This window comes from Microtus pennsylvanicus, chromosome 6, assembly GCF_037038515.1.
Source record: "Microtus pennsylvanicus isolate mMicPen1 chromosome 6, mMicPen1.hap1, whole genome shotgun sequence".
NCBI classification, from domain to species: Eukaryota; Metazoa; Chordata; class Mammalia; order Rodentia; family Cricetidae; genus Microtus; species Microtus pennsylvanicus.
In genome coordinates, this window is record NC_134584.1 from 120,792,720 (window position 1) to 120,818,261 (window position 25,542).

Sequence of the window (25,542 nt, forward strand, 5' to 3'; positions counted from 1 at the left end):
TGCCCACTGAGTAGACTGGCGCCTTCTGGGACACCTCTAGTAGCAGCAATTGGGACCTCACTTTCCCTAAGGGGAGCCCTCAATAAACTCATGGCCTTCAGCATTCTACAGGCCATGCTTCCTCCACTCTTTTACCTCCCACTGAAGGCTCCCCAGGGTCACTCTGGATTCTGCCTCTCTGTATCATACCCCACTGCATTCTCAGAATCCAGCCATGGGAAACAAGACAGGGGTGCCTTTGAACATGACCACCAATGAGGTCTATTTATAGCCTCGTTGTGGCTCCTCTGCCTGTCTCTGTGCCCAGGTAAACCCACTTGGGATTCACCCTCAATGAAGAGGTTCTGAGGGGCAGGTGGATGTGGGTGTCCCACACACCTGTCACCCAAATCCTGCCCCAAGAGCTCACCCCTCTCTCTTTTGTCTCCCCAGGGACGTACCAGGGCCAATGGGTTGGTGGCATGCGCCAGGGCTACGGTGTGCGGCAGAGTGTCCCCTATGGCATGGCCGCAGTCATCCGCTCGCCCCTGAGGACGTCCATCAACTCCCTGCGCAGCGAACACACCAATGGTGCGGCGCTGCACCCGGATGCCTCCCCGGCAGTGGCCGGCAGCCCAGCCGTGTCCCGCGGTGGCTTCGTGCTGGTGGTCCACAGTGACTCGGAGATCCTAAAGAGCAAGAAGAAGGGGCTGTTCCGGCGCTCCCTGCTGAGCGGCCTGAAGCTGCGCAAGTCTGAATCCAAGAGCAGCCTGGCCAGCCAGCGAAGCAAGCAGAGCTCCTTCCGCAGCGAGGCGGGTATGAGCACCGTGAGCTCCACGGCCAGCGACATCCACTCCACCATCAGCCTGGGTGAGGCCGAGGCCGAGCTGGCCGTCATCGAGGACGACATTGACGCCACCACCACTGAGACCTATGTGGGCGAGTGGAAGAACGACAAACGCTCAGGCTTCGGCGTGAGCCAGCGTTCGGACGGGCTCAAGTATGAGGGTGAGTGGGTCAGCAACCGGCGGCACGGCTACGGGTGCATGACGTTCCCCGACGGCACCAAGGAGGAGGGGAAATACAAGCAGAACGTACTCGTGAGCGGCAAGCGCAAGAACCTCATCCCGCTGCGTGCCAGTAAGATCCGGGAGAAGGTGGACCGGGCCGTGGAGGCAGCCGAGCGGGCAGCCACCATTGCCAAGCAGAAGGCCGAGATCGCCGCGTCCAGGTAGGGTTTGGGCAGAGTGTCCTGCAGGACCTGTCTTTGGTCACCAAGTAGGTGTTCGTGACCTGCTCTGCCCATAGGTGCTGTGTCCCGTGTGAGGCCTGCACAGGGGTTCTCTCTCTGTCCCCCACAGAGTCTTGGTGTTCCTTGGAGGTCCTCGGGTGATTAGGGGCAGAGGTGGGGCAAAGAAATGATCTGAGAGGGCTGGAGGACCTACAGCTTCCTATTAAACAGGCTAGGAGGGAGTCCAGAGGCTGCAGGGAGGGAAGGGATGCCTTTTTTATATGTGTCTAAGTGTGTTTTGTTCCTGTGCACCACTGATGGACAGAGAAGGCTGCTGTTCTGTGGTCATGCCTCCCGCTGGCTGGTGCCTTCTGCCTCAGGGATATGGGATGACGCTGGAAGCTACTTCAGTGGCCCAGATCTGTGGCTGGGGGACCCACACGGGCCCCCAAGAGACATCTCTTCCAGCGGGCAGAACAGCTGGGGGGGGGCGGCAGTGAGGGACTCACATAAGACTTGGTATTATGGGTCAATAGCTGCCCCACTCAGACTATGCGGCATTAAACTTGGGGTTCAGAGGGGCCATTGGGCCCCAGGGAACATCCTGTGTTTTTTATTGCTCTGTGTCAGTGCATTGTGCTAGCCTCAGGGCTGGAGAAGGTGCCCCAGGCTGGCTCCCTGAAAACCACACAGGCAAGTGTGGGAGCCTGGGCTGGTCTGTGAGAGTCAGGAGGCAGCAGACAGGGGAGCCACAGGAGCCACAGTCTCAGGCTTGAGGATGATGCCCTGTGGGAAGCCCAGAGCTTGCTCGAGTGTTGCCTCTGCGCTCTGCAGTGACACACCCATTAGATGAGTGTCGTACCTCTGTGAGGGTGTTTACACGGTTATCCACTGAGCCAATCTACCACCAGCTTCACCAGATCACCTGTGCCCGCTTGCAGGAGATCATCATGACTCAGCTTATTGGTTGTGGACTTTCCCTTAGAAGTGGGGTGGGGAGCCTTCACCCGAGTAGCCAATTCTCTCATTCCAAATAGCTGTGTGCTCTTCTGCCCTGATTGCACGTGGTCTGTAGGTCTTGGGGGAGGGCTAGAGGCTATAGGTGGGGGAAGGATTAGGGGCAGAGGCTCCATCTATATGGCTATGGGGAAGCCAACAGACTTTCTGGATAAAGACTTTCCAGAGTGGCCTTTTGGGGAAAGCACCCATATTCCTGTCAGTAACCTCCGCCCAGGCTCTGTAAGGAAACCCGAAAAAGTTGTTGGTTCCCCAAGGTAAACTTTGGTGGTATGTACTTTTGATCCACAGTCCAGGGCACAGGTGTCAGCTAGTGGGACACCTGTCCCCCTGTGGTGTCTGTGGTCTAGAAGAGAGCACAAGAGCTCTAACATGCTCAAAGAAAGGCAGAATTTCTACCTCAGCATTGAGGTCTGAGCCTACCCTGTGTTAGCCCCTCCCACTGCCCCGAAGACCACCTGGAAGTGGCTGTGAGTGGCAAGTGTGGCCACTCACCTGGGATTTTAGGAACCTGCTCAGCTGTAGGTGTTTTTTTTTTAGATTTATTTATTTATTAAGCATACAATGCTGGCAAGGAAGGCATCAGGTTTCATTACAGATGGTTGTGAGCCACCATGTGGTTGCTGGGAATTGAACTCGGGACCTCCGGATGAGCAGCCAGTGCTCTTACCCTCTGAGCCATCTCTCCAGCCCAACTGTAGGTGTTTTTACTGTTGTGAACAAAGGCAGTGTCCTTACCGCATACAGAAAGTTGGGAAATAACAGCCAGAAGGCCACGGCGCTGTCTGAAAGCTGATGTGTGTACCCAGCAACCCCAAGCATCCAATGAACTACCTTTGGTTGTTTTGTTTCACTGTCTCCCTTGTATTTTGGAACCCTGGTGGATGAGGGACAGCTCAGAGGCTAGGATTGCTGGCCACAGCCCTGTCAGTTCCCAGATGAATTCTTTTCGTTGTTGTTGTTGTTTGGTTGTTGTTTGTGTGTTTGCTTGAAACAAAGTCTCTCTATATTGCTCTGGCTACCCTGGAGCTCACTGTGAAAGCCAGGCTGGCCCTAAACTCAAAGAGATCTGCCAACCTTTGCCTTCTGAGTGCTGGGATTAAAGGCACATGATGCCGTGCTTGGCTTTAGACTTCACGAATGAGGATTTGAGAAGCAGGAGCAAGTATCAAGGGATACCTTCCACAGACCTGATGTCCCATGTAAGCCACCACCAGATCCCCAGTGTTAGGCATGAGAATAGGGGACTCATGGTAGTTTCTATATAGATGCCATGGGACCCTGGGTGAAGCTGGTCTCCCTGGAACAGGGAGGCGGAGTTGGACCCAAGCCCATGCGGGGACAACCCTCAACCCTCGTAGTTGGTGTTTCTCTCTGAGCCTCAATTTCCTCATCTATAGCAAAGGAGCCATGCTATTCCCAGCACCTGCCCCTGGCCTGCTTTCCCCAGAGTGTGAGAATGCCAAGATAGACATAGGCTGGCACACAGTGACCTCCACACAGGAAAGCCCGGCGGTAGGCATATGAGGACAAGAAGGACTCAGAGAAGTTGGGATCAACCTGGGTGTGAGTGAGCTCTGAGTCACTCACCAGGGCCTTGGGTCCTGGCCAGTCAGCCAGTGTTTCTGTCTCCTGTGGTTCCTCTGATGTGTTTTCCCTAGTGGGCAAAGGGAGGAGACGTGTGTATCCTTGTGCACCGGGGTACCAACAGACCTACACACACACCCTCAGGCACCAACCTAGTAACCTAGTCTGTTGAAACCATGAAGCACATCCATGTGCTAAACCCCCAATGACTGCCTGACCCCAGGCTTGTTTTCTGCATGGCTAAGGCTACAGAGATGGCCCAGTCCTGTTTCCTTACCAGTGGCATGACCATGAGATGAAATGGACCCTGGTTCTGCATTTACACAGATGCGATTTCAGAGTCTTTTGAGAAAGAAGCCAGTTGATGAAAGGGTCCCCTTTTCTACCCCCACATAGTATGGGACCCATAACATGTATTGTGTACAGGTTTGCCAGTTCCCTGGGTGCCCTCCAGGCTAGTCTTAGGTTATTGGCATGTGCCACACTGTGGGGTCTGGACTGGTTGTGACCGATAGGAAAGACAAGAGGCATCAGACCCTCACCAGCAGTTAGGAACCAGCTTCTTAGACTCTGGCATTGAAAACAGCAGGGACCTGTGTTCAACTCTATTGTCACTGCCAAATGGCCAGGGCAGGCTGCTCTATAAGCAAGGGTTCCCACTAGAGCGGTGGTTCTCAACCTGTGGGTCATGACCCCTTTTGGAGTCACATATCAGATATCCAGCCTATCAGATATTTATAATACAGTTTACAACAGTAGCAAAATTACAGTTGTGAGTAGCAAGGAGGTAACTTTATGGTTGGGAGGGGGTCACTACAACACAGGGAACTGCCTTAAAGGGTCACCATAGCAGGAAGGCTAAGGACCCCTGCACTAGAGGGTAGTAGAGCCCATGATGTGGGGCTCAGTTTACGGCTGGTCCCATCATCGCGGGTGTCACCCCAGCACTGCTCCGAGTGCTGACTCCTGGTACCCAGAGTCTTCTGTTGGAGGTGGGGAGGCAGTGCAGCATCATCTAGATGGCAAGCCACCACCCCAGGCTGTGAGCCTGAATCCGTGTCTCCTGCATCTTCCCAGTGGGCTTAGAATGTGAGAACCAAGGAGGGGAGCCAGAGGCTAGTGTTGATAGGGTGCAGATGGCAAGTGACTCACGGAGCCTTGAGTCCAGCAAGAGCCACAAGCAGCTGAGCTGCCGGTGCAGAGCGTCCATCCCTGGGGTCATCACAGTTATCATCAAGATGACAGAGTCACGGGGCCATGCTGCTCCATTCTCAGCCTGCATGTCAGGGCTCCTTTGGTACGTGTAGTAAGAAACTCCCATGGCATTCTTATCAGACATTCCAGGCCGTCTTGGTGATGGCTCCAGGAAGGCTGGGGCCAGGCACGAGGAGAGTTAACTCTGAGAGGTGCCATCACTCTTGGAGAACCCCTCCTGAGGCCCATCTTGGTGAGGGCAAGAGAGCTCTGGCACCTTCAAGTACCCTTTAAAGACAGCGGTGGGGCTGGAGAGATGCTCCATGGTTAGGGGGACTCAAGTTCAGTTCCCAACACCCACATCAGGCAGCACCTATACAGCTCCAGTGACTCAGACGCCCTCCTCTGGTCTCCGTGGGTACTGCACACACACACAAACACACACACATACACACTAACACATGGACACAAAGCCATTAAGTGAGAAATAAAATGAGTCTTTATTCAACACTACCTCTGGGAAAGTGGTTGTGTACACCTGGGAAGAGGCCCACTCAGGAGAGTGTCCATCCCCTGCTGTTCCCCATTAAGGTGCTGAAATAGCATTCCCTTGTTAGGGATAGGAAGCCCCTGTGTACCATCTTGAGCTAAGGCTGTCCCCTCAGCACTGCATGCAAATGCCATGGTCTTTCTCATCCATTCATCTTCCTGTGGTCAACTGTGGTCTCTCCATAAATCCCATAAGTAAACAATTCATGAGTCTCCCCCCCCCAGCTTTGGGACAGGCTTTCCCTGTGTTCTCACAGGGCTCTCACCGGGCACCATTCTGAGGTGAGCGGTGCTGTCTGGCACCACCCCACCCCACCCTTTCCAGGCTGTGACTCATCCTGTGACTTCGTCTTGTCCATCCTATCTATGCCATGGATGATGCTCACCCGAGAGCCACCGAGTTGCTGTCTTCAAGCGACCATGTTTGACTTAATAGAGTGGCTGTCCTGTCACTAATAGTTATGGTGGGTGCCTGAAATAAGTGGACAGAACAGTTTTAGGGCTGGAACCTGAGATCTCAGCCCTCCTTGTGACAAGGGGACCTGCTATACATGTGCCACACTTGCCTTGTGATGCTAGCATTGCACTGTGTCTGGTTCTCTGAGCTTGTCCCTTCTTGTCCTCCTGTCCCAGGAGTCTCCCCACTGATGCAGCCCGGTGTACCCATTTCTTCACTGTTGAGATGTGGGTGTCGATGTGGCTGGAGCCCTTGCTCTGAAGCCCTTCCTTGGTCGGAATGTTCTGGGCATTTCTGATCTTGCAGTCTAGGAGTATGGCTGCAGAGGACATCCTGCTACCCATCCCGTTTCTGCACCGCCCTCCCCTGCAGCATTATGGTCTGCTGAGAGATGCAGGCTGTGAGCCTGTGCCGTGACAGATGCAGCTCCCAGGAAGAGGCCGAGGGGTCCTGGGTTTATGGATGTGTTCCAAGGGGCTGAACAGAGACCCCTGAAGTGCACCCACTTCTCAAGCCCAGAACCAGCAACTATGTCACCTCTCATGACAAAAGGACTTTGCAGATGTTGTTGAGGATGTGGAAGTGGGTGATTATCATGGACACCCCCCCCTCAGGTGGCCTGGTGTCATCACAGGGTCCTCGCACGAGGGCGGCTGTGAAAGCAGAGGTTAGAGCTGTGAAGTACAAAGATGGAAAAAAGAGCCCAGGAACCAAGGAACGCAAGCAACGTCTAGACATTGGGGAATTTAAGGGAAGGGGTTTTCCTGGAGCCGATCCGGAGGGGCTTGATGCAGACCACACCCCGATTTCAGCTCTTCTGTGTTTTGGAAAATCTGTGTAGCAAGTGGAGCTTTGTTACATTAATTTCGGGAGATTTACTTACATGCTTACTAATCTGGCCACAGTCCCGCCTGCCTCTGAGCACCCCAGAGAATGCTCAAGTCCCTTTGTTCCCCCACTGGCAGCTCTGCCTCACAGTATAGCACTTCCTGGTCCAGGGTTAGGCTCCTGCCCCTGTGGGAGGCTGGTCACACTTCTGGTGGGCAAAGGCCCATCTGTGTGTGCTCAGCCCTGCAGCTTGAAACTGAACAGGGTGGGTGGGGACGGGTTTTAGGGTCCTGGGAAGTGACTAGACGCAGGAGCAGCTGAGGGGATACTGGAGCCCAGTGGCTGGTGTACACCATCCGGGTTCTGGGTTTACCCAAAAGCCTCAGTTCTGCCTCGGTGAGCTGGGAGATCGTGACCTTGGCTGTCTGGCACCTTCTGTGGTATTTCTCATAGGCCCGTAAACTTGGGAATGTGGGCAGCCTCTGCCCATGCCAGCACTGCCTCCTGGTCCCCACCGCAAGGGCTCTCACCTTGCTGCAAACAATTAGACCCTGTGGTTGGAAGCCACAGTTAGGACAGCTGTCACATGCCCTTCCTATGGAACTGCTGGTCACATGGTAGTCTAGGATGGCTGCACAGTCTCAGGCAGCTGTCACCTGGATTCTAAGAGGCTCAGCAGGATTCAGAAGAGAAACAAGTCAGCTGGGGCCTGCTGTATCCACAGCTCACTGGGCCCAAGTCCTGCAGCCCTGAGCAGGTGCAGGAGCTGTGTCCACAGCTCACTGGGCCTGAGTCCTTCAGTCCCAATCAGGGGAAGAATCTGTGGGACTCAGGCCCATAGCACTCTCCTTTCCCTAAATGAGCCTGTTGCTGTTTAGAAGATCCCTGAAATGGGCCTCCATGGGATCTTAATGGTCTGTCCTGGGATTTGGCAACATCATGGTATATCTTCTGAATCCAGTCTGACCTTCTCACTAAATACTCTTTCCCCATCTTTTTGCAGAAGTGCTAAGTGGCTCTGCTGTCTGTGACCTCGGCAGGTGTCTAAACTCTGTAGGATGGCAAGTGGAGTCCTGTACCACATGCCGTACATATACCATGTCGCTAGTGTGTCCGCATGACCATCCCGAAGTCAAGCTGACCCCAGTGGACTCAGCCTAGGGTATCCAGACATTTATTATCCTAGCCTCAGCTCCTGTGCCCCTTGCTCCCACCGGCGGATGCACGTACAGAGTCTCTGTATCTTTCAGTGGCAGGCTGTCATCCCAGCGGGCTGTCTTTGTTCTTTGTTCCTCTGCCTTCCTTAGGCCCACCTGTACCTTTTGCAGGGAGCTCACAGCACCTGCTTGCTCAGGCGGTTCACATCCCCGAGAAAGGGGCTGTGTTCGAGCCTCCTGCCGTAGCCTGAGTCTCCGGGGTGATGGGTGTGCACTGCCGGGCTTGGCGCACCCACTGCTTTGCACTGGTTCTTGGTGAGGTTGATGCTAGACCTTGCTGTGACGTCTGACATAGCTGCCTGGTCCTGTGGTCTTCCTATACACCATGGCTCCAGCCACACTGACTCTTCTGGGAACCTCTCCCTCCTGCTAAAAAAGCCTCATGGCAGCTGTGGCAAAGTGCCATAGACCGGGCAGTCACAGCAGCAAGAATCTGTCCTGTGTGGGATTCTGGAGGCTGCAGTGGGTGGAGTCATTTCTCCTCTGCAAGACCAGGGTAGAGCCTTCTGTCCCAGTTAGGACAGCTGTCACATGCCCTTCCTATGGAACTGCTGGTCACATGGTAGTCTAGGATGGCTGCACAGTCTCAGGCAGCTGTCACCTGGATTCTAAGAGGCTCAGCAGGATTCAGAAGAGAAACAAGTCAGCTGGGGCCTGCTGTATCCACAGCTCACTGGGCCCAAGTCCTGCAGCCCTGAGCAGGTGCAGGAGCTGTGTCCACAGCTCACTGGGCCTGAGTCCTTCAGTCCCAATCAGGGGAAGAATCTGTGGGACTCAGGCCCATAGCACTCTCCTTTCCCTAAATGAGCCTGTTGCTGTTTAGAAGATCCCTGAAATGGGCCTCCATGGGATCTTAATGGTCTGTCCTGGGATTTGGCAACATCATGGTATATCTTCTGAATCCAGTCTGACCTTCTCACTAAATACTCTTTCCCCATCTTTTTGCAGAAGTGCTAAGTGGCTCTGCTGTCTGTGACCTCGGCAGGTGTCTAAACTCTGTAGGATGGCAAGTGGAGTCCTGTACCACATGCCGTACATATACCATGTCGCTAGTGTGTCCGCATGACCATCCCGAAGTCAAGCTGACCCCAGTGGACTCAGCCTAGGGTATCCAGACATTTATTATCCTAGCCTCAGCTCCTGTGCCCCTTGCTCCCACCGGCGGATGCACGTACAGAGTCTCTGTATCTTTCAGTGGCAGGCTGTCATCCCAGCGGGCTGTCTTTGTTCTTTGTTCCTCTGCCTTCCTTAGGCCCACCTGTACCTTTTGCAGGGAGCTCACAGCACCTGCTTGCTCAGGCGGTTCACATCCCCGAGAAAGGGGCTGTGTTCGAGCCTCCTGCCGTAGCCTGAGTCTCCGGGGTGATGGGTGTGCACTGCCGGGCTTGGCGCACCCACTGCTTTGCACTGGTTCTTGGTGAGGTTGATGCTAGACCTTGCTGTGACGTCTGACATAGCTGCCTGGTCCTGTGGTCTTCCTATACACCATGGCTCCAGCCACACTGACTCTTCTGGGAACCTCTCCCTCCTGCTAAAAAAGCCTCATGGCAGCTGTGGCAAAGTGCCATAGACCGGGCAGTCACAGCAGCAAGAATCTGTCCTGTGTGGGATTCTGGAGGCTGCAGTGGGTGGAGTCATTTCTCCTCTGCAAGACCAGGGTAGAGCCTTCTGTCCCAATAGGTTGCTTGTAGGGTTTCTTGGAATTCCTAAGTTCCATGTCTTGTGGTCCCATCACTCTGACCTCTGCCTATGTCCCTCTGTGTTTACTTTCTTTTCTTCCTTCCTTTTTTTCCCCTTCATGGAGAGTTTACGTGGTGCATGTATGAAGTTCAGGGCACTGCTTTGCGGACTCAGTTCTCTCCTCTGCCCTTACGTGAGCTCTGGGGTTTGAACTCAGGTCACCAGGACTATCTGACAAGCGCCTTCACCTGCTGAGCCGTCGTAGCCCTGTGTTCTTTTCCTTGTAAGAAACAAAAAACAAAAAACTAGCCATTGAATACGGGCCCATTGGAGTCCATAGTGGCCTCATCTTACCTTAGTAACTTCTACAAGGACCGTGTCCCAGGAAGACTGAACTGAGACTGCAGGTTGGCAGGAAGCAGGACACTATGGAGCCTGCCCGCTGCCTGATACTCTTCCATGGCCAGCCAAGGCACTCCTCTGTGCAGAGGGCCAACCCTCCACCATTGGCTTTGAGTTCTGCAGCCAAGGTGCTTGCTACAACAGTGACCCCTAGGTCTCATTGCCAGGTACTGGCCCAGGCCTTCCACTCTACAGGAGGCCATGATGTGTCCTCAGCATGGGCTCCAGCATGCAGGGTTTCTACTCATGAACTTTTTGCTGGTGGAATTCCATGATAATCTCCCCACGGAAGGTGCGTGCGTGCGTGTGTGCGTGCGTGCGCGTGCGTGTGTGTGTGTGTGTGTGTGTGTCTGTCTGCAGCTGTACAGATGGCTCAGTGGAGTGAGAGGCACGTTCAGCTCAGCCCTGGGAATTTCGCAGCACTGCCTCGGGTCCTGGCCTTTGAAAGTGTCCACCCTCTGTGTCTTTAGTGCTCCCGCCCCCTCCAGGTTCAACGCTGGGGCCTGTGTTGTCATTCATAGACTAGGATGGGCTCTGCTCCCTATGGGATACCTACTGCCACCTCTTGCCTTGGAATCAAGCAGCCAAGCGTAGGCTTCCCTTTCCCAGGTTGGAGGTGGAAGGGAGAAACAGAGGCAGTGATAAAAGGAGCCGAGTAGGATGTGGAAACAGCTCACCGACCTTGGCCTCCAAGGCTTAAAGCTGTGTGTGTGTTGTGTAATGCCTGATTCTAGGGTGTTTTAAAGTATAACTGATAACTTGGGGTCTCTCCAGTCTGTGTAGCACACAGCCCACCATGGAGTCAGGTGTGGTTGCAAGGTTAGCTCAATCTAAATGTCCCTGATCTAGCTCCCACTCCTGGAGTGGACGGCAGGCACAGACAGCATTGGGGCTCTCTCCCCATGGTCTTGCTTTCCTCTGTCCTCAATGTTACTATCCAGAAAGTTCTCAGCGGGAGGTAGTGGAGCCTGGCAGGTGTGTTTGCTCATGCACCTGAGAGTTCTCAACCTTTGCAGGAAGGAGATGCCCGCTCACTCCCAGCAGCCTTAGAGACATCACCTGGAAGCTCCCGGGCTCCTCTACAGCCTGGGATTAGTTGCTTTTCCCAGAGCTCCAGGGAAGAAGAGCTTGTTGCATAGTTCACTGTCTGTCATGGTGGTGGTAGCTATCAAAAGCCTGAGGCTGTCAGGGGAACATCATGTCTACAGACAGGAAGTGGGGCTGAGCTATCACCAGTGACCCACTTCCCCAGGCCAGGCTCCACCTCCTGAAGGTTCCACAGTCTTCCAAAACAACCCAAGCACCCAAGCAGCAGGGATCAAGTGTCCTAAGGGGGGGAGAGGCAGAGTGGGAAGTGCCCTGTCCAGGGGCCTGATGAAAACCCAGCTCCTCAGCCAACCCTGAGATAAAGCCAAGGCCATCAACCCACCTGCTTAGTGCCCTGTCAATGGTGTCAGTGCGTCCTGCCTCCACTGTCCACTCCCAGAACAACCTCATCACCTCAGGTGCAGCACTTCCCACTCTCTGTTCCCACTCCTCCCCACTCTCTGTTCCCAGTCCTCAGCGCAGAACTAGAATCTGCTTCCTGTCCCTGGACTTCTCACATAACCAGCATCCCACCCCACGAGGCCTTCCATTCCTATCACGCTCTCAGCGGCCATTCCTGTTAGTGATCAGGTGATAGTCCATGTGTTTAATTACCCGCTCATTATCCCGTGGACGCTTGGCGTGTCTCCACTCTTGTCTGCTGTGGATAAGGCTGACTTGGATGCTCATGGACCTATGTGCCGTTTTCCCGAGTTCCCTGGTGACTTTGCTAATCTGTTTGTAGAGCTGCTGGGTGACGTGGCGTGGATCTCTCTATTCCTTGCTTGCGCTTGGTGTTGGCTGTCTCCTCTATTAGACTATTCCAGCGGTTGGGAAGTGGTGTCTCTCTGTGGGTCTGTAGTTCAGACTGGCCTTGAACTGTGATCCTCATCCCTCAGCTTTCCTCGTCATCCCTGATAACCGATGGTGCTAAGTCTTTTTCTGTGTTTATGGATCACTTTATACCTTACCTGAGGGAGTCGCTCAGTTTGGTTTTTTTCAGTAAATATTTGCAGCCTTTGAACGTTAAATCCATGCAAGTTGCAGCTAGGCTCCCTGGCATGAGGCTGAGCTCTTCAAGAGCACAGTGCTGCCCAAGATGGTGCCTTGGAGCACACACGAGGACACTGGCAGGAAGGCTCCTTCAGGAACAGAGCCATACAGTTGATCCCGTGTGTTGACTCACCTAACTCGGAACCCTCCCTGCAGGCCTGTCTTTAGTGACCTCTGAGACACGAGGCAAGGGGAAGGAGGCAGATGCTCCAGCAGGCAGAGCCATTCCTACAGCAGCCCAAGGCTGCTTCACCACAGGACCTGTTGGTGCTGGGCAGAGCTGCTCACTGAGGTTGAGCGCCCAGGTCTTCAGTAGCCCCCCACTAAACATGATCTCAGCTCATGCCGTGATCTCAAGAGGGAGGAGAGAGAAGGCACAGTCACACTGAGAGGACACCCAGTTGCAAGAGAGGCTGGGAAACATGGTCCTAATCCGGGCTACGGGGCCCAAATAAGTGTTGGTGGCTTTAGTCTAATGAGAGAGAAGGGGTCAGCACAATGGGGAATCGACAGCCACATTTGCACCCTGACTGGGGCAGTCACTCTCAGGGCCTGTGTCCCTCAGCCCACCGTCTCCCCTGGGTCTCTGGCTGCCACACTTCTGCATGGCAGCTGCCCTGTGGAGCCCCCTTGTTCGCTGAGCAGAGAGTCTGCCCATATGTCACCTGGGGCCTCCAGGTTGGTCCAGACCGGGTCAGGTAGATGTTCCACAGTGAGGAGTGATTGTGGGTGGCTGTATTAGATTTCTCCAAATCACAGAGGTAAGGGACAGCCAAGGCCTGCTGTCCCCAAACCCAGGGCAGATGAACAGCTGAGGCCTTCTGTACTCTGGCTTTTCCCTCTGAGTATGGCAGGGAGGATATTCTGCCTGTCACCAACCCTTGTCTCTGTTGCTGTGTCTCTTCATGTCTGCCTCTGCCTCTCTCTCCTTTTATCTCCCTCTCTCCCTTCTGCACTCTTCATCCCAACTTCCTTAGCTTTCTCTGTCAATCCGTCCCTCCATTCCCTCTCCTTTTCTCCTCCTTTCTTCACCTGTGGATTCCGGCCATGGAACCAGGGTGGACACAGTGAACTAAGTCAGAGTCTTTACCACCCGGCTGACAGACACATGCAGGGCCTTTAGAAGGTACCGGCTCCCAGCACGTGGAGGAACGTGTCACCTCTGTATTGGCTGAGAGACGGCCTCACTTTCCCAGCCCCCAAACTGAGGCCCATTGACAGGACTGGGCTGCCATGGGAGCCCGCTTCCTTCCACAGTCCCGAGGCCTCCCCTCCCCAGCCCCAAGGCTCTGTTAGTGATTTTCCCAGCAGGGCAGCCTGATGGCTGGTGCCTTGAGAAGCAATTAGGTGAAGTGGCTGAGGAAGGGAGCTATTACCGGCAGGGCGCCACAGCTGCTGTGACCTCAGTTGCCACTTAGCTGTGCCCAGCTGGAGCACCCACAGCAGGCCCAGACACCCCGCCCTGGCGTCGCAGCCTGCCTCTTGTGGAGACCAGCTGTTGGGGAGGCTAGGGTGCTGGGCTCAAGGCTATCATTGATTGGACGGCAGTGGCTGCCTAAGGCACTGGTTAGAGAAGGGTTAGAAGGCCAGATCTGGGTGGGAGGTGGGCCTCTGTTGATTAGTAGCTTCTGTTATAGGTTCACCTGTTTCTAGGGGAGGTTGTTTGTTGTCTGCACTTTGTTGGCTTAAAGCTCCGGAGGTAGGTTTTCCCAGATGCCCCAGCATTGTGTGTGTGTGTGTGTGTGTGTGTGTGTGTGTGTGTGTGTAGTATCATGTGTGTTCACATGTATATGCAAGTGTGCTCATCTATGCCTCTGTGTGTGTGTAGATCAGAGGTCAATGGTATCTTCCTCCATTGCTCTTGACCCCTGAACCATCTCCCTAACTCTATGGTATTTTGTTTGCGATTTTTAAAGATTGTGATGAAAGCAGCCAGGAAGATGACTCAGCTGGCCAAGCCCTTGACTTGCAAGCTCGGGATCCTGAGCTCAATCCCTAGAAGCTCCATTAAAAAGGCAGCCGTGGTGGCTCACACTGTTCCCAGCACAAGGGTGGTGGAGGCTGGGGTCCCTGAGGCTCACTGGCCAACAAGCCCAGTTTAATCTGCACTCTTGGGCAGGGAGAGAACCTGTTCAAAAAAACAAGGTGTCTGGGCCGTGGTGGCACATGCCTTTAATCCCGGCACTTGGGAGGCAGAGGCAGGTGGATCTCTGTGAGTTTGAGGCCAGCTTGGTCTGCATACCTAGTTCCAGGACTGCCATAGCAGAGAGACCCTGTCTTGAGACAGACAAACACACACACAAGGCAAGGTGGACAGGAACTGAGGACGATCCCCAGGGCTAATCTTTGGCCTCCACATACGTGTGCACATGTGTGAACACGTACACATAAATATAAAACCCACAGAACAAAATTATCGTCTTAGCCATTGTTAAGTTCATGATGTCAAATACATGCAACCATCACCAGCATCTTTCTTTAGAATGGCGTCTCTGTGCCCAGGGAGCATGGCTCCCCTCTCACTCCCAACCTGCTGGCCATCATAAAGCTGGTTCTTATGGGATGGCAGGGTTGAGGAAAATGTTTTCCCTTCAGTCATGACTGGTGGGACACCTGCTCAGACAGGAGAGAACCCCGGCCTTTCCCATGTCCGAGTTCCAGCAGTCCCTCACTACCTCTGCACCCCTGGCTTCCTGCACCCTGTTCTTGTGGCACTAGGACTCGCCACCCAGCCCAGCTTTCCGTCTAGCCCCGTCATGGCAGCTCCCCAGCAGCCCCCACAAACCAGTGTCATTTCCAAGTTCGTGGCTGCTTTCGTGGGTGTGTTCTAACCCTGCTGGATTTTTTTTGTTTTTGTTTTTTTTTTTTTTCCATACAGGGTTTCTCTGTGTAGCCCTGACTGTCCCAGAACTGTAGACCAGGCTGGCCTCGAACTTACAGAGATCTGCCTGCTTCTGCCTCCCAAATGCTGTGATTAAAGGCGTGCGCCACCCCCACTTGGCTGACCCTGCCGTGTTGTTATCAGCTTCCTTGCCCTCCTGTGTCTCTCCAGCCCCCTCCACACAGCCGTGTAATTGAATGGTGTTGTTCACCTGTCCATGCTGCGATGTCCAGATGTGCAGACATCTGTTTTAGCAGCGGCCCTGTTCTGTGGCGTGTGGGGGGAATGGCCTTGCATTGTAAAGTCATCACATGGAAGTGTCGGGGGGTTGAAAAGAAATGCCTCCCACAGGGACCTGAACTCTGGGTGCTGGCCAGACCTGGACTCCTTCCAAGTCTTGGAGCGCTTGAGGGATATGATGAGGAGCTGGAGGCAGGTGGAGGTGGGCTGGTGAGGCAGGGAGGTGAGGGCCTGTCACTGGGCTCACCCTAGGCATACACCCCATGGAAGGTTGTTTCCCTCGCCTGCCTGGGCTTGTCCATGTGTTGGCGGGGAGTGAAGGCTGAGCTTGGGGTAAAGGGCCAGACCTTGTCTGGCACTCTGGGCCCTCCCCACACCTCCCAGCCTCCTCCTGTGGGGCTCACCTGAAGCCTGTGTCCACTCATTCATTTTGTTAGCTACTTAAGTTTTGAAACAGACTCTTGCCATGTCATTCTGGCCAGCCTCAAACTGACAGTAATCCTCCTGCCTCAGCTTCCTGAATGCCTGGCTGTCAAAATCAATCTTTGTGATGTTTCCCTTCATCCTCCCAGATGCTCTGCTCTTTTATATAATAGAGGAGTTAAACTTTCTTAGACACAGACAAAACCAGATAAAGCCAGCCTCCCTGCCTCTGCCGGCTCAGTAGTGCCCCCACCTGGCGGGTCCTTACGCTGTTCCTCGAGGTTAATGGATGACCAGGAGATGGCAAGCTCAGCTGGCAGGCACCCAGCTGGTGCTCATCTAGCCTGGACTGCATGTCTCCTCCACAGTACCGGGACCCCAGGCTCTGACACAGGCACCCCTACATCCTGCATGGGCCTGTAGGGTCTAAGACCCATCTCGGGCAAGCGCTTGCTCTCCCCACTCCTCCGTGTGTGTCCTGCATCCTGTATAGATGAAGAGGCAGACACACAGCTAGGGCAGGAAGGTGGCTTGAGTCTTGGTTGCTCATGGTTACAGCCATGTCATCTTCATCTTCTGCCCGTCACTGGGTGTGCAGCTTGGTGGGCACCTGCAGACTGGTCGAGTTGGAAATGAAGGTCTCCTGAAGGCAGGGGTGAGGAGTGGAGCCTGGTCAGGAATCTTGAGAGTGTTCTCGTGGCTGGATGGGGCGGAGTCAGTTGACAGTCAGTCTTTGGCCAGTCAGCTTGCGGGGAGGAGTCCAGTGCAGCACCCCTAAGTTCTGTTCACTCCAGTCTCTCTCTCCCATCACACATGGGGAAGCCAGGACTCCCAGGGCAGAACCGTGGCTTAGCCAGGCTCACAGCTCCTCACTGGCATAATTGGACCCCTGCCTGGTGTCTGTGTGCGCTTTATGGCAGCCAGCTGAGTGCTGTGTGTCAGGGTGAGTCTTAGTCCAGACCTGCACTTTGAGGGATTCCAGGTGTCACCTACACTCACACATCAGCCCCTCTGGGCTTCTGTCTTGCTGACCCTGGCAAGCAGGTGGCGCCCAATGCCATTCCTCTCAGAGAGACACACAGCAGCCAATGCTGCTCTGCTTCCTGCCCCCGTCTGGCCCTCATCTCGTCCCACGCAGAGTGGACCAACTAGAACCTTCCTCCCTTGGGTGCCTATCCGGGACACCTGAGTCAACTAGCTGCCCGAGGCCTGTGAGTTGCAAAGCAGCCTTGCCTGGATGACTTTGGCTGGTGACCACACAAAGTCCAGGAAGGCTTTGGCTGGTCCCACACATAAGGTCTCAGGGCGGGGGGGGGGGCGAGCCCCGGGGCCCCCTTGGAGTCCCTTTTGCATTCAGAGTGCTGCCCCAACAGCCAGCTCATGTCATTGGGTTCTGAGACACCTTCTTTGAGCTTCCTTTGCCAGTGACTTTGCAGGTGGCCTCACCTTGCAGATGCTGAACCAGCCAGAGAGGCAGAACCCAGCCAGCCCTCTTCCCCTAGGCTCAGACATCATGTGCAGGGGCAGGGCCTGCAGAAACTGCACTTGACTCAGTGACGGGGAGCCTGATGCCCCACCCTGTCACACAGTCCACAGCAGCTCTTACCCCTGTGAACCCCAAGCCTAAATTCCATCCCTGTCGGTGGACGTGGATTTTGATTGTCATGGGGGCTATCGTCAGCTCTGAAGTGGCCCTGGGTACTTACTCACTCCTGTCTCTGACTCCTCAGCTCTTTACCTGGTCCATCCTCAGGTGCCCAACTCAGATCTGCAGACAGAGGCAGTGTCTACAGACGTGGAAAGCCAGATAATTTGATTTCTGATGAACTCTTGTGTGAGTGTGTAGAAACCCCTGATTTCCCTATGCCCATAAGGCCTTGTGAGGTAGGCTGTCTCGTCATCTACCTGTCACACCAGCTAGAAGGCTGAGGCATGCACCTGGTCGCCCGTCTGCAGCCTGGCAGTGCCAGTGCACACTGCAGCAGCCAGTGCTGTGCCAGGGACCCCACAGCTGTCCCTGTCGTTTCCTGGGGCTCTGTAGCAGAGGATCGCTGGCCGAAGGCTCAGTGCAAACAGGGACTGTGCTCTCGGTCTGGACAGTTAGAGGGCTGAAGTAGGAAATGCAGGTCCACAGAGGACCACACTCCTCTCAGGCTTCAGGAGAGTCCTTCCTGCTTCTTCCAGCATCATCCATAGCATCCTTGGCATCTTTTGGCTCTTGGCCATACCAATCCAGTCTCCGACTGTCTTTACATGGCTTATCTCTGAAAGGTACCCTCCTCCTCACCCTCTTCCTCCTCCCTTCTTTTCTGTTGTTTGTTTTGAGACAAGGTCTCGTGTAGACCAGGCTAGCCAGATTCTTCTGTAACTGAGGCTGACTTCGAACTCCTAATCTTCTTGCCTCTGCCTCCCAAGTGATGGGATTACAGGTATGTGTCACCATGCCTGGAATGAAATCTGCCTCTTTTAAGCACACTGGTGGTGACAGCTAGGGCCTGGGTGAACTCACCTTAAGGTTCTCCCTTTTTGTATTTGTGTGTGTGTGTGTGTGTGTGTGTGTGTGTGTGTGTGTGTGTGTAGGTCAGAGGACAGCCTGGAGGAGGTGATTCTCTCCTTCCACCATGTGGGTTCTGGGAATTGAACTTGGGTCATCCGGCTTGACAATTAGCCCCTTTTACCTGCTAAGCCATCTTGCTGGCCTCTCTAGGTTTTCCCTTTAATCATATATACAAACTCTCTTCTGAATACTGCAGGTCATTCATTGCAGGGATGGGGGAAGAAGAGGGTGTATCTTTTGGGGGGCCACCTCGTCTGGTGTCAAGTAGGAACTGAATGAGGAGAGTGGGCATGGAATGACACCTAGTGATGCTGGAGTCGTTCCCAGCCAGGGTCCCTAGCCCTCTCTCTGGCTTTGGCACAGTAGACTGGGATGGGCTGTGACTGAGCCTCCCGGCCCTGCTTCCACACCCCACTCCTTCCACTCCCTGGATGTCAAGTTCAACTCTGGCACGAACTCCAGTGTGCTCTGGGTTCTGGTCTCCAGAGACCTCGTGCACATTACAAACACCTCATTAATCCTCTCAGAAGCCCCTGGAGGCCAGGCCGCCATGACTTTGCCTTCGGAGGACTCGAAAATCACAAAGAAATGGCTCCTGGCAGCCCCTGTTTCCTCTTTCAGGAAGCTCCATGTGGGTGAGGCTTGGTGTTTGAGTGTCTACCTGATGGGTGGGATGAGCAGGGAGCTGAGGTCCTACACAGGAGGGACAATGACCTCCATGTCAAACTGTGGGGCAAGGAGTCAATGAGGAAAAGGCCTTGGTTACATTTGAATGGCTACTCAGGCTCACACCTGTGCTGTGGGAGCAGGGTTCTGGGACTTTGGACCCCAGCCCCGTCCCCCTCTGGCTACTTGTCTGCCATCTGAGCCATTGTTGATCCCCTATAGTTCTTGGGGTGACCCAGACAGGGTACTCAAGCTGACACTACTGGAAGTGTCAGGAGCTCTGTCCCTGCTTCGTGTTGCTCCGATGGGGAAAGAACTGGGTACCAGGTGGCATTCAGTCCCGGGTCTCTGGCAAACCCTGTTCAGGACATTAGTTGTTGTTTTTTTTTTTTTTCCCAGAAGCCTGGGTACAGAGTCAAAGCTTTGATAGACATTTCTGCTGTAACCTGAGGTCCTCTGAGGTCCTTGGTTTCCTTTCTTCTGTCAACAGTTGTGTTTCAAATCCAGATCTGAGTGGTGGAGCCCAGGGCAGCCACAGGCCTTCCAGTCCTGCTTGGGCACTGCCTTCCTTTCCCCCCTCCCCTCTGCCCCCCCCCACTCTCTCCTGACACACGATTCCACTTTTAACTGAGTAGAGCAGAGTCGCCCAAGATTAGATGTACACTCGGCACTAGAAATGGCTGGAAACAGGTCTAGGTTACTGTGGCTCCGTCCACACACGTGAGGCTTCTGCTTTTACGTAAGCCGTGCCTGATCCTCCCCCCCCCCCCCCGCCCCTGTATTCCTGCGTCCAGGATCCACCTAGCTGTCCCCTGGGGGAAGACCCTGAGCTCAGCCTGGTGGGAGGACTGCCCTCTTCAGTGGATCTCTAGGCTGTTCCTCGTACAGTTCGCATGGTTTGCCTGCTATTCCTGGGCACGGGGGTGGGCTGTGGGGTGAGGGAAAAGAGGGGGGTGCTGGATCTAAAGATAGATAGGAGGCCTGAAGGTGAGGGGAGGCACCGGAAGGAGGGTGAAAGAATGCTTAAAAATCGACCTGCCTTTGCGTTTCTCAGGCTTCCCGAGCTCCTAGAGCCCTGGGGTTGTCATGACAACTGAGATACATCCTCTCCATCCTTCTCCCCACACAGAAACTGGTTGGTGTGAGTGGGGCCTTTTCTCTGACTGGCCAAGAGCTCTCTGACCCAGGCGGACTCAGCATTGGAGGGGATGAGCCTTGGCCCAGCTTCCCTTCCTAGTAACTGTTTCTCTGCCTGTGATGCGGGGTGACCCCTGCAGCCTGTGTGTTATGACGGCAATATTCTGAGCAGCCCTGCCCACGAGGAACCTCACAGCCGCTAACTGCTGTTCCTGCCAGTAAATCCTTGTCCTCTCTTGTTGGACTGTGTATATAAAGTTGGTTTTCTAAGCCCACCTCAGAAGCCAGCCTTGGTCTTCCTCATCTCGGCAGCAGTGGCACTGGTGAGATTCCAGACAGCAAGGAGGTGTCCATAGGAGGCCGTGCTAATAGGGAAAGCGAGGAGGCCATGGGGACGTGACTTTCAGATGGTGGCATTTAGCTGATGCAGATCGTGTATGGTGTTCATTGACGGGGCCAATTTGGGCTCCATGTGGGGCACAGGAAAATGGAAATCTCTGCCTCACACCTCACTCAGAAGTGAACCCCAGGTGTGCACAATGCTTGTGTATGAAGCACAAAGAGCTCAATTCTTGACTATGTGAAGCCTAGCTCCGAATTCAAACTGCCGGCCGTGGCAGTGAACACTTTTTGTCTCAGCACTGGGGATGCTGAGGCAGGACTGCAGGTTGGAGACCAACGAGATCCTTGCCACAAAGCAAGAGCCTGTTTAAGGCGAGGATACAGCTCACCTGTAGAGCATGTGCCTACCTGTACAAAACCCTGGGCTCAAACACCAGCACACCATCAGACAGTCAACCCAACTACCACACACCAAGCCCTGGGTTCAACCTCTCGTACTACATAAAACCAAGTGTAGGTGTTGCAGAGATGGTTCAGTGGCTAAGAGCACTTCCTGTTCTATCGTGAGGACCAGAGTTCAGAGGCCTTCTGTCTCAGAGCATGGCGGGCGCACTCCTGTTAGCCCAGCATAGCGGTACACCTGTGTAAGCCAAGCAGTTGTAACACTGAGGTAGGAAGGTTATGAATTTGTGGCTAGCCTGGGCTACAGAATAAGAGCCCTTCCTCCTGCTTTCTCTCTCTCTCTCTCTCTCTCCCTCCCTCCCTCCCTCCCTCCCTCCCTCCCTCCCTCCCTCCCCCTCACTCCCTCTGTGGTCCCCAAAAGCCTGCCTGGCCCTTCCAGGGTCTGACTCCAATGTCCAAGCATCCATGATGAGTCTGGCCAGAGGAGAGGAGAGGCATGTTTTACTTGTGACACTGGATGGCTTCCTTTGTGGTCTGCATAACCATCAGTGATCTGCCTGATCACCTATGTGTCCTGGGCACCCAGCATAGGCTCCAAAGATGCCTTTAGGGGAGGGTCAGAGGCCTTATTGAAACACATGCTGAGGAATCAAAGGGTTTGCATCTTTCGGTCGGCCTGGGTCTCCTGGCAATCCGCTCTTCCTTTTTTCTTTCTAAGAGAGAATCACCCATGTAACCCGGTGATCCTCCTGCCTCAGCATCATACGTTTTGTGTGATAGGAATGCGAGTGTGCCACCAGCTTGCACAGCCCTACAACTGTTACTTCAATGGCCTGAGTCCCGCATCACCTGCTGGCTGCCCCTCAGTCCCAAGGCTTTCCCTCGATCCCCACCCCACCTCCTTCCTGCAGCTAGCTCCTCACCGGCCCCTCTGTCAGATGACTGGCCCTTCCTGGCTTCTGGTCTATCTTGGTTTCCTCTATCCAGGTCGGATTCATGAGTCCTGGATCACAATTAGCTGCCTCTCAGTTGCTTTGGATTTTAAGTTGCCACCTCCTCTCTGGGTGTCGCAGCCTATGGTGAGGGCCACAGGTACAACTATGCCCATACACAGGGCACCCATGCTGAGGACATGTGGGTACAACCATGCAGAGGGACCAGCAAGTGATGTGTACAGGAGAGCCCCTCAGAGCTTGAGAGCATCCTATCCTGACACTGCAGCCAGACCTCACAGGCATGAATTTAGACAGTGGGAACCCCCTTTGGAGGTTGCTGTCCCCTAGAGTACTCCCTCAGGGCCAGGTCCTTCGAGTCTTATTTAAAATTACCCTTCGCTGTGTGGGGTGGAGTCTTCGCATCCCAATTGATTTTATTTTGGGGTTGGCACGGTATATTCTTTTTATGTATGTGTGACATACATATGTAAATATTCACACGGTGTTGGTGAATTAATGGTGTTTTTACTAAGTGAGGATGTGGGAACCAATCACAGCCCACAGGTATGTCAGGAAACTGAGCATCACCAGAGGAGCACTGTGAGCCCGGAAGGGTGAAAGGAGCTGTGCTGTGAGTGCCAACATTACCAGACGACAAGCTCTGAGCTACAGCTGTCAGAAGCTGCACCTGCGCAGAGTGAGCCCCGTATCCTAGCTGCCTTCTGTGGGCCTTGGGGGTAGGCACTCTCCCCTGCTTCCCAGGACACCTCAACTCAGCAGCTGCTCTGTCGGGGCTATGTTCTGCCCTGGGACACTGCAGACCCTGTGTGGGAGTTGGGGAACCTTGCAGAGAATTTGGGACAGTTTCCAAGTTGCACAGATTCTCGGGGAGGTCATTCCAGAGTGCCACGAGCTATGTTGGGATCACAGAACAGGACAGAAGGGGACTCTAGCTAGGGGACATAGGCTGTCCTCCAAGGTCCCTGGGCAGTTTCTGCAAAAGAGTCCTGAAGCCAGCAGCTGTCCTGATCCATTGTCAGTAATAAATCAGGTGTTGGTTATTATATTATACTATATTAGTGGGTCCTTCTCGGTTGCAATGACAATTACCAGATACCCAAGGAATATTCTAGAAGGTGTAGTTTTCTTATGTTCCATGAGATATATGAGGTCATGGCTCTGTTGAGAAACAATTGTTTTTTCCTACTTCTAGGAACCAAAGTGCTTCAAGGGATAGAATTTTATTAACACTACATTTTAGCATGGTGGGTTTTCTTGGCCTTGCACAGGCTCCTTGGTGTATGGCAGAGAGCAGGAGGTCGTAATGCTCGGGAGTCATATTAGAGGAGAACCTATGGGCAGGATTAGCATCCAAGTTGCCTGCTTCCCTTGGGCACATATTCATGGCTTGGCCTTCCACGTCTGTATCTGGGTAGCACATTTTCTTCTAACACAATCATTTGAAAAATGAAGCATCAAGCTGCAAACGTTTTGAGTGTTTCAGGAGTTAGCGTGGAGGCTCCAAGGCACAGGTGTGGTGTGTAAGACATGGGAGCCCCGCTACTGAACAGAGATTGTCCCCCAGAGCTGTGTGAGGAAACGCTGTCTTCCATGCATTTGTTCTGGGCGCCCATCTCTGGGAGATGATGAGATTATTGGGGTGGGGCCATCAAGAACAGCATTAGGACAGAGCATGAGGGGACCTTCTCTTTTTTCAAGGACACAGCCAGAAGGTGCCATCTGTGTGGGTCTTCCCCGATAGCATCCTAACTTTGGACATACAGCCCCAGAACTGGCAGAAAGTTAACTCTGATTGAAAGCCGTTGTCCCCTATTGCTTGCTCCAGAGACATGTGAGGAGAATGCCACCTTTATCTCAGGGACTAGGGACCACTGTGTCCAGTGTTGGGGAGGTGGTATTCATGTGTGGCCTGATCCAGCCCTAGAGTCAGTATTCCGGAAGGGAGGAAGGAGGAGCTGACGAGGAGTTCTCCATTCTGCCTTGGAATTCCAGCCTCTGCTCTTACAAGGACAGGGTGGCCCTGTGGGACTCAGCAGAGCATAGCAGAGCTGGAGGAGTAGATACAGGTCCTGGTCTTCCATCCCCAGTGTCCTGTGTCCTCTTTGCCACAACAGGAGCTTCCCCACCCCTGGACCCAGGAGCAGGAGCAAACGGTTCATGTCACATGGACTCACTGGTGACCTGTTACCACTTCCACCCTGAGACAGGAGCTGCCCAGCTTAGCTTTCCACAGTGTGGCGTGTTCTTTGATAAAAATATGTGCTTAAGAATGTGTCCTGCCCCTTCCAGTGGACCTGAGTTCTATTCCCAGCACCCATGTCTAGCAGTTCACAGCCACCTGCAGCCCCAGGGATCTGACACCCTGTTCTGTCCTCCAGGGGCCCTCCCCAACATGCAGCATACACTCACAGACACACATATACACACATGTAAAAAAACAGGATGTAGGGGGAGCTGGATGGTGAGAGCACTGGCTGCCCTTTGCAGAGGAGCCAGGTTCAATTCCCAGCAACCACATGATTCACAGGTGCCTGCAACTCCAGCCCTAGAGGATCCGGTGTTCTCTTCTGGCCTCTGTTGGCACTACATGCACAACACACACAAAAGGCACCCATATACATAAAATAAAAAATGAAAAGGAAATATGCCACCCTGTCTCCAGAGGCTGCTGCACGAAGGCTGGTTGGTTGGTGCCAGCCATGTTTGTTGAGTGACTTAATGAACAGGATCCAAGGGTAGACACCTTGGATCACTGCACAGGGTCCCTTCTGTGCCGCCGCTCGATGCTCACCTTTTGCCTCCTGTCTCCCCCAGGACCTCCCACTCCCGGGCCAAGGCTGAGGCAGCACTCACGGCCGCTCAAAAAGCCCAGGAGGAAGCGCGGATCGCCAGGATCACTGCCAAAGAGTTCTCGCCTTCCTTCCAGCACAGGGAAAACGGTGAGTTCTGCCTGAGCCGGTGGCTCTGAGGGGCAGGGCCTGGTGCCACCGGAGGGCTGATTGTGATGTCCCTTGCTGAAGCCAATTCAGCAAACACGTGGGTGTGTGGTTGTCAGTGTCTTGATTCCAAGCCCCAGCAGTGTGGACACTGCCGCTCCTCTTCTGGGTCCCTGGTGCGATTCTATAGCCATCTGCAAGGGTGGCTGGAGGGCTGAATCTAGTCTCATTCAGCAATTATTGTTGCTTGTTTCTAGTACAAGATTTTATTCTGTAGCCCAGGCTGGCCCATCGCAATCCTCCTGCCTCCTCCTCTGGGCTGAGTTTTATTTCATCTTCATGTGCACTCGATGAAGTGAAGACTTTGACTTACGGCCGGTGGCTTCCAGGTTAGAGAATCTGAGTAGGAGCTTCCTTTGGAAGTCATTGCCCCTCCGGTCTGGGAGCTGTGTGAACACTACATGGAGGCGCAGCGCCTCTGGGGTGGGACAGTCAGCTGCCCCAGGGCTTGTGTTGTGCGCACCCATCCCCAGAACACCCAGCTCTATGGTACATCTCTCCACTTCACTGGGAAACATCCTGGTCCCACTGAGCCTGAAGGCCGCATTGAGGTCATGGTCCCTCCTGTCTGCTCCCAGCTCCTGTATACTAAGGGTCGGGATAGAAAGATGAGGGAGGCTATGGACTCGGGTGTGTCATACCCATCTGTGTTCTCACACAGT

General features: G+C 54.0%; 1 protein-coding gene across 1 annotated transcript in view; it reads left to right on the forward strand.

Moving 5' to 3' along the window:
* The window catches only part of Jph3 (junctophilin 3), a 52,871-nt gene that overhangs the window by 19,365 nt on the left and 7,964 nt on the right, over window positions 1–25,542 (forward strand). The window contains exons 2-3 of the mRNA XM_075977487.1: window positions 433–1,210; window positions 24,699–24,823. Coding sequence (XP_075833602.1) covers window positions 433–1,210; window positions 24,699–24,823 — 903 coding nt within the window. The remainder of the gene's footprint in view (window positions 1–432; window positions 1,211–24,698; window positions 24,824–25,542) is intronic.